At 36.6% G+C, this 8,380-nt stretch overlaps 1 protein-coding gene across 12 annotated transcripts in view; it reads left to right on the top strand.

The window, feature by feature from the left end:
• ECT2 (epithelial cell transforming 2) overlaps positions 1–6,302 on the top strand; it is a gene marked incomplete at both ends in the record, with an annotated part of 62,130 nt that extends 55,828 nt beyond the window's left edge. For 11 of the 12 annotated variants that reach the window (XM_081087290.1, XM_081087295.1, XM_081087293.1 and 8 more), the window contains 2 exons: positions 220–366; positions 4,974–6,302. In XM_081087290.1, coding sequence (XP_080943416.1) covers positions 220–366; positions 4,974–5,063 — 237 coding nt within the window. The remainder of the gene's footprint in view (positions 1–219; positions 367–4,973) is intronic. The other variant, XM_081087292.1, reaches the window with a different exon arrangement.
• Between the last annotated feature and the right edge of the window lie 2,078 nt (positions 6,303–8,380).

Genomic DNA, 8,380 nt, shown 5'->3' on the forward strand with positions numbered 1-8,380 from the left:
TCCCTTGAAGTCACAGAACATATCGAGGACCACAACGCTGAGTGAGGACTATTACTGTACTACATTTTCTCAGTGTTTTGTCCAAAGAGATTCTAAATCTATGATAATACTATTTGTACAAAAACTTTTCATGTGTATTTGGCTTTGTTAATGTATATTTGTTCTGATCAGTTATATTAAACTTTTTTTAGGCTTAATTGTAACTTCTTAAAATTCTAGGTTACAAGAGCATTCTCTTTCTCCAAAACTCCAAGAAGAGTTCTACGAAGGGCTCTTATGACATCTCAAAGTTCAGTGGAGGGAAGAAGTCCTCTCAGCAGTGACAAGCATGTAATGAGTCGTATGTCTAGCACATCATCATTAGCAGTAAGTGACTTTGATTTGATGGTCTAATGACTTATTCACACTTATGGAAGTTGGTATGGAATTTGCTAATGTTAAAGATGGAAATCTAATATCTCCATTTTTTTTTTATACTTCTTAACTTCTAACATCTTTTGTTAGGTAAAGATAACTGAGAAAACATCACTCTAATGAACTAGAAATAGAGACATACTTAATATGTAGTTTATTTGATATTAAATTTTATTCAGATTGAGATATGCTCTAAAGTCTCTAAAGAAAAAAGCATGTTTCAATCTGGCCTCTCACTTTACTAACCTAAATAGCAATGGTTCTGTTTATACACATTGGTCCCAGCAATATAACAGACTGAGTTTTTTTCCTTTTACTGTTTCTGTGATGAGTAGAATATTATTTCTGAAACTGTAGACTTCAAAGGATGATATGTGTTCTGAATTCATATGTATATTTTTAAATGTGTTCTGAAAAATACAAATTCCCAATGGTGTCTGAAGTATTAGACAATAAATATTAAGGACATTTCTAACATTTATTACTGCCACTAAATATATGAATGATGTATGATTATAAAATTATTAACCTAACCTTCTAAGGTTAAAAAAAGCAAGTGCTGGTTATTCAATTATGTGTCCTTTAGCAAGTTTCTTGTTCTCTTATTCCCATTTTTGCAGATGAGGGAAAAGAGATTAATAATAGTACTTTATGGTGTTATTGTAAGGACTAAGTACGCACACATACACATATACCTATATGATGTGATTATATAGTGAGAGCATTTTGTGTAGTAGCTAAGAGCATGAACTCTAGAACTCATGTGATCAAATCTCAACTCTGCTGTTTACTAGCTCTGTGGCTTTTGATACATTATTAAAGATCTCTGTTTCAATTTCACTATCTGTAAAATGAATCTAACGTAGCAGTTGTAAGGATTAAATAAGTTAATTTATGAAAAGTGCTTTGATCAGTCCCTGGCACACAGTGTGTGCTCTAGTATTTTTTTTTTTCTCCTTTTACCCCATCCTCTTGCACCCTACCCATGGCTGCTAGAGAGAACCCCTGTTGTTCCCAGTTCCTCATTTATCTCCCTCTACACTTAGAATATCAGACTTCTCCAAGGCAACATACTCTGTTCTTCCACCCTTTCCTTTAACACATGTCCTCCCCCACCCCCCCAATCCTATTTCAGCCACACTGGCGTTTTTGCTTCCCTTAAAAAAATCTAGGCTAATCCACATAGAGGCTTTGTATGGACTGTTCCCTGCACCATTAATACACTTCTTGAACTCTGCACTTTGGATCTTGTGGACAAAAAAGAGGTGCTGTAATAAATCATAAATCCCTAATTGGGCAGTTCATGATGAGTAGTCACCCCCGAGGCTGCTCTAGTGTTTTTATTATATAAAATTTATACAGACTTTGGAATCTAATGGACAAAATCAGCCCAGAGGCATGAAAGCATGGCATAGACTGAGGGATCGCAGAGGGAAGGGGCGTTGGGAGTGGCAGGCAGAGAATGACCAAAGAACTTACATGCATATGCTAGAGGCCCGGTGCACAAATTCGTGCACAGGTGGGGTCAGGCTGGCCCACCCCAATGGGGGCCCATCAGGCTGGTGGGGGGGGGAGGGGCCTTGGGTGGCTGGCCAGCCAGCCCTGCCCCTGATTGGGGTGTTGGGGGCCAATCGGGGGTGAGGCCAGCTGGGGGGAGGGGTCCAGGGAGGGGCCAGCTGGGGGAAGTGGCCATGGGCGGTTGGCGGCCGGCCCTGCCCCTGATTGGGGTGTTGGGTGCGGGTCGGGGCCCAGATCAGGCTGGCTGCCGCAGTGCAGTGTGCTTCATAGCCACTCGTCCTTCTGCCATTCCGGTCTTTGGGCTTTTATATATATAGATATGCATAGTTCATGGACACTGACATTCATGTGTGAAGGCCTGGGTTGGAGCAGGAAGCAGGTGGGGTGGGCAATGGGGAATAATGGAGCACATCTGTAATACCCTCAAGTAAATTTTTAAAAAAAGCTAGTTAGATCTTTAGTTAATACATCAAAGAGTTACAGCTGACTCTGAGCATGTTTACACAGATTTTTTTAAAATCCTCTAATTCTCACCTGAGGATATGTTTTTATTGATTTTAGAGAGAGGGAAAAACACCGATGTGAAAGAGAAACATTGATTGGTTGCCTCCTGTACGTCCCCCATGCCCCGTGCCCCAACTGGGGATCAAATCCACAACCTAGGTTATGTGTCCTGACTGGGTATCAAACCCACAACTTTTTGGTGGACAGAAGGGTACTCCAAACAACCAAGCCACCCAGTTAGGGCAGAGCATGTTTATAATGGTATTTGGTCAAGGTTAAACTTCCAATACTTAGCTGATAATATAAACATGAATAGAAATTTGATTAATATATTAAATGAAATGAAAAATATATTAAAATTGACAAAAAACAGTAAGCATTTCTTTATTAAAATAGATTATAAGCTTTCTGAAGGCCAAAGAACTGTCCCTTGTTTATTTCCTATAATAACTATTATAAACATTGCTTTTCAAATGAAAGTAACTGGATTTTTTTAGAAACTTTTTAGTAAGTTAATTTGTATTATTTGTGATTTTGTCACTTTTATGTAGACCAGGGGTCCTCAAACTACGGCCCACGGGCCACATGCAAATACAAATATTGCATTTGTTCCCGTTTTGTTTTTTTACTTCAAAATAAGATATGTGCAGTGTGCGTAGGAATTTGTTCATAGTTTTTTTTAAAACTATAGTCCGGCCCTGCAACGGTCTGAGGGACAGTGAACTGTGGCCCCTGTTTAAAAAGTTTGAGGACCCCTGATGTAGACAATATAAATAAGAAGTACCTAAAATATCTTTCAGACATTCATGTCCTTTTCTCCATTGCTTATTTCTGTTCTAACAGATTATCCATTCAGTGTCCACAAGCAGTACAATTGGATTTACTAAGCATGTCTATGCTCAGTGCTCACACTCTACTGGTGGGCGCTCTCAAAACTCCTGGTTTCCATCTATACGTCATTCTGCCTCACGAGTTAGTTTCTCAGAGACACTGAAAGAAAATATTGATTTTTCAAATTTCAAAAAAAGTTCTATCCAAGTCATCTTTGGTATTTGTGAAGAATTAAGAGATATGCCAACCAGTAATGGAAACAAGCCTCAAGTTTAATGTGAGCTTATTAGCTATTTGAAATTTGTATTTGTGAAAAAAGGAAGTATTCTTTCTTCACTGAATTACCTATTAGGTGGGTGGGGACTTTTGAATTCACAATTTTATAACTGCTTTACTGCAGATTGGCACATAAAAATATTTTTCAAGGTAATTATGCTCAAGTTCAGAAAAAAATCAATACTATTAGAAATTTTCTTATTTATGAAAGTGGACTTTTTAAAGACTAATAATTATTGCCATGTAAAGTGGATTCATATTCCAAATCTGATTCTTAATCTTAGATTTATGGCATTTTATAAAATTTATGCTTTTAATGTAGCAAATCATAAAAATTTTATTTGAGGAAAATTTTTTTTACTTTCTACTTAAATCATTGCTTTATCATCACTTGAATGGTAATACTTGATCAACACAGCTCTTTAAACACTTCATTTTGCTCCATTGTAGGTGAGAACATTGTTGGCTACTTACACATAGCCTTTCATATATGCTAAAATAAAACACTAACTTTCTTTGTAATTCATTTTGATTTATACTCACTGTTGGTTTTTTTGCATTCTTGTGTATGCTTATTTGTTATTGTTAAAAGCTCTTATGAAAAATTTTATTTTGACCTTAGTAACTGAATAATCTCTATTAACAGAAGTGCTGCTGTTTTGCTCAATTTATTTTATTTTTTAAATATATATTTTTTTATTTCAGAGAGGAAGGGAGAGGGAGAGAGAGATAAAAACAACTATGATAAGAGAGAATCATCGATTGGCTGCCTCCTGTGTGCCCCCTACCAGGGATTGAGCCTGCAACCCAGGCATGTGCCCTTGACCAGAATCAAACCCAGGACCCTTCAGTCAGTAGGTCTACGCTCTGTCTACTGAGCCAAACCAGCTAGGACTCAATTTTTATATGGAGCAAAATCACAAACATACATACATACATAAATATGGGTTGTATACATAATCCAAAACCTCTTTAGGAGTATATGACTTTCAAATTTAGAAAATTTATTTCTCATAAAATCATCTCTTTTAATTTTGCTTTATGGTTAAGAAGAAACCACTAGGGTTTATCTTTTTACCTCAAAACTTGTTTACTAATTTGTAATTTTTTTAATAACCTGAAACACTGAGTTATTAATATCTCTTAGAAGTTAATTACCACTACTAGCAGTAAGCCAATATCTTTTTTAGTGAGTTGATATGTAGTTAACTAGTGAATCCATTTGTTTTGTTTTCAGAATGCTGAAATTTCCTCCCCTCCAGTTTTAAATTCATTTGCTTATTTAAAGAGTTTAGGATTTTTAGATGTCTTTAAATTAATTGTTATGGTATTTTGTGAAATGTAAAAATGATATGCATGATGCATAACTGTATGTTATAACTTTTAAAAAGAAAAAGTATAAATATAAAATATTTGTCTTATCTTTACAGGGTATTCCATCGCCTTCCCTTGTCACCCTTCCTTCCTTCTTTGAAAGGAGAAGTCATACTTTAAGTAGATCAACAACTCATTTGATATGAAGCTTAAAAAAATCTTAATTTATAGAAACTTAACACCTCATACATAAATAAGGAACTGACTTATATGGTACTTGTCATTAGCACTTGGTGAAAGCCGGAAAGAAGATAGATAACACTAAACTATGCCAGTTGGTTTTCTTCTTGAAAGAGTAAGGTTAACCTCTTACATTTTTCAAGTTAATTTATTAAAAGATTATATTGATTTTGATGTAATTTTTCTCTTTGCCTGAATCCTTCATTTGAAGACCAATATCTTAAGTTATTCATGATACAGTAATGCTGCAACCTGACACATACAGTAAATAAATTTCATTGGTGGATGCCAAATATTGCTGTGGATTTCTTTGTATAGTGCCCATGAATGAATTTCGGAAGTATATATTTATGTATCTCAATTTGTGCAGAAATGAGGTGATATCACAGTACTTAATTATATTAAAAACCTGCATAGATAACTGATTAAATAGTGGGGTCTTGTTTCACATGTGCTGCTTGAAGTAGTTAACTGCTCCTTTTGCAGTTTAATTTATTCTCAAGTGTCTTTAAGATCTAGCGTGTGGATTTAAAAAGATTTGTCCTTATTAAAAAGAATAACAGTTAAAGGAGATTGTTTCAAAATACTTTTGCAAATTGAGATAAGAACAGAAAGATTAAAAAAACAATGTATATTTTGCACTAACATGATATGGGTGTATACTTGTAGCTGCTTCAGAGCCTATATTTATGGTGATTTTTAGACACTAGCAAATCTTGATTTAATTTGATAGTGTGTGGGGTTTTTGAAGGATGACCATGGGGAAATTGTAGTAAAGATTGTTTATAGTCTTTATGAAATAACTCTAAAACTGGCATTAGTTTTATTAATCTACTGTCAAATATTACATGGGTATGTGTATGGTCAACTTTTTATTGTCATCCCATATAAAATGTAAAATTGAAATACATTTATTTGTGTTGTAAAATATTTTTCAAGCCTTGATATTCTTTTTCACAATAGTTTTTTTGTTTTATAGTCAGCAATACAAAATAATCAAGTTCTTATGAATAATTTCATTTTTATTTCCTACCTGTTTAGGGATTACTATAAACATTTAATTATCATTTAACAGTTCTTGGTTATGTTCTTAATAGTTTAACTGACTATATAGATTTTTCTATACCATGTATGTACCACTTTATTGCTATATTTTAAAAGCAGTTGTATTAGTAAGAACTTTGTAAATAAATACTTAAGACCCGAGTGTATTTTGTTTTTTAATTTTTAATCTGGACTCCACTTTGCAGAATGGGAATAGTGGATTCTATGATAGTTATATAAAATTGTGTCTATGTGCACATATGCATTTTTCTGGTAGAAATTACACCACTTTTATCATTTTATTGGGAATGGAACTGTGAGTCCCTCCAAAAAATGGGGGGTTCCAAGTGAGAGGAAATGGCATAAGGCATGACATTAGAAACATATTGGATGTACACAGATAAGTTATGAGGTTAAAGTCTGATACAAAAATCAGTATACAAATATTATCAACTAGAGGCCCAGTGCACAAATTCATGCACCAGGGGGTCCCTCGGCCTGGCCTGTGGGATCGGGCTGAAACCAGCTCTCCAACATCCCCCGAGGGGTCCCAAATTGCAAGAGGGCGCATGCCTGGCCGAAGGACCCCACCGGTGCACGACTGGGGCCGGGGAGGGGCACAGGAGGTTGGCCAGCCAGGGAGGGACTATGGGAGGGCTCCAGGGCTTGTCCAGTCTGTCTCTCTCATTCCTGATTGGCCAGACCCCAGCAGCAAGCTAACCTACCAGTCGGAGAGTCTGCCCTCTGGTGGTCAGTGCATGTCATAGTGAGCAGTGGAGTAGCCTTAGCATATCATTAGCATATTAAGCTTTGGTTGAATGGACAACCAGAAACTTAGCATATTAGGCTTTTATTATATAGGACTAGAGGCCCAGTGCACAAAATTCACGCATGAGAGGGGGATCCCTCAGCCCGGCCTGCACCCTCTCCAATCCGGGACCCCTCGGGGGGGTGTCTGACTGCCAGTTTAGGACTGGTCCCACAAGGATTGGTCCTAAACCCGCAGCTGGACATCCCTCTCGCAATCCAGGACCGCTGGGTTCTAACCACTCACCTTCCTGCCTGCCTGATCGCCCCTAACTGCACACCCTGCCCCTAACTGCTCCCCTGCTGGCCTGATCGCCCCAGTGATTAACCTCTGCTTCAGCCCCGCACCCAGGACCCAGGCTTCCCTCCTCTGGCCAGCCGCAGGCACCTGGGACCTGGGCTGGCCGCAGCTGCAGGCGCCCAGGACCGCGGCAGCTTCGCCCATGCCTGGCTTTGTCAGAAAGGACATTCAGAAGGTCATCTGGAAGACATCCGGTCTAATTAGCATATTACCCTTTTATTGGTATAGATTGTATTTCTTGACACCAGCCACAAACATGTTGAAAATATATATTTTTTAAATTACTTGTTAAAATAGCATAAAAATTATTGAAGTATTTAATCAAATAGAAGATGTACAAGATTTTACAGAGAAGACTATATAGAGTTATATTTACACCTTAATGGAGATGCTTTATCATAGTCATGGATTGGATACTTCAATATTGAAAAATAGCAGTTTTGCCCAAATTGAACTATAGATTCAAACAAACCTGATCAAAATACAGGTTTTATGTGTGTATACATGATAAATTGTTCCCAAAATTAATACAGAAATACAAAGGGTTAAGAATAACCAATCAGTTGAAGTACGAGGACTTGCTCTATCAGAAACATGGTTAATTATGAAGTGTAGAAATGAAGGCAGTGAGATGTTAGAGCTCTTGATATACTGAACACAGTAATAGATCACAATCGAAAACCCACTAACAGGTAAAAGTGAAACTTAAAACAGTGGGAAAAGAGTCTACTCAGTAAATGTTCTGAGAAAAATGGGTATCTTTATTTAAATAAATAAACTAATCTCTCTTTTTTACACTCTATGCAAAAATGAGTTCCAAGGGGATTGTAGACCTAAATCTGAAAGGTAAAAATATAAAGACTTCACTAGGTAATATAGGAGAGTATCGTAATTGTCAGGTTGGAAAAGACTGCTTAAACATGTTAACACGTTTAAGATCATTATAATGGAAAAGAGTGATAAATCTACATTAAAACTAAGAACTAGTTTGAAAAGACAGTAAGAGTGGAAATCACAGAATACATGTGCATAATATATGTAACTGACAAGGACTTATATACAGAATGCAAAAAGAACCAAACAGAATCAAACATCCCTATAGAAAAACAGGCATTTCACAAATGAAAATCC

This window comes from Myotis nattereri, assembly GCF_964212035.1.
Source record: "Myotis nattereri genome assembly, chromosome: 3".
Taxonomy (NCBI): Eukaryota; Metazoa; Chordata; class Mammalia; order Chiroptera; family Vespertilionidae; genus Myotis; species Myotis nattereri.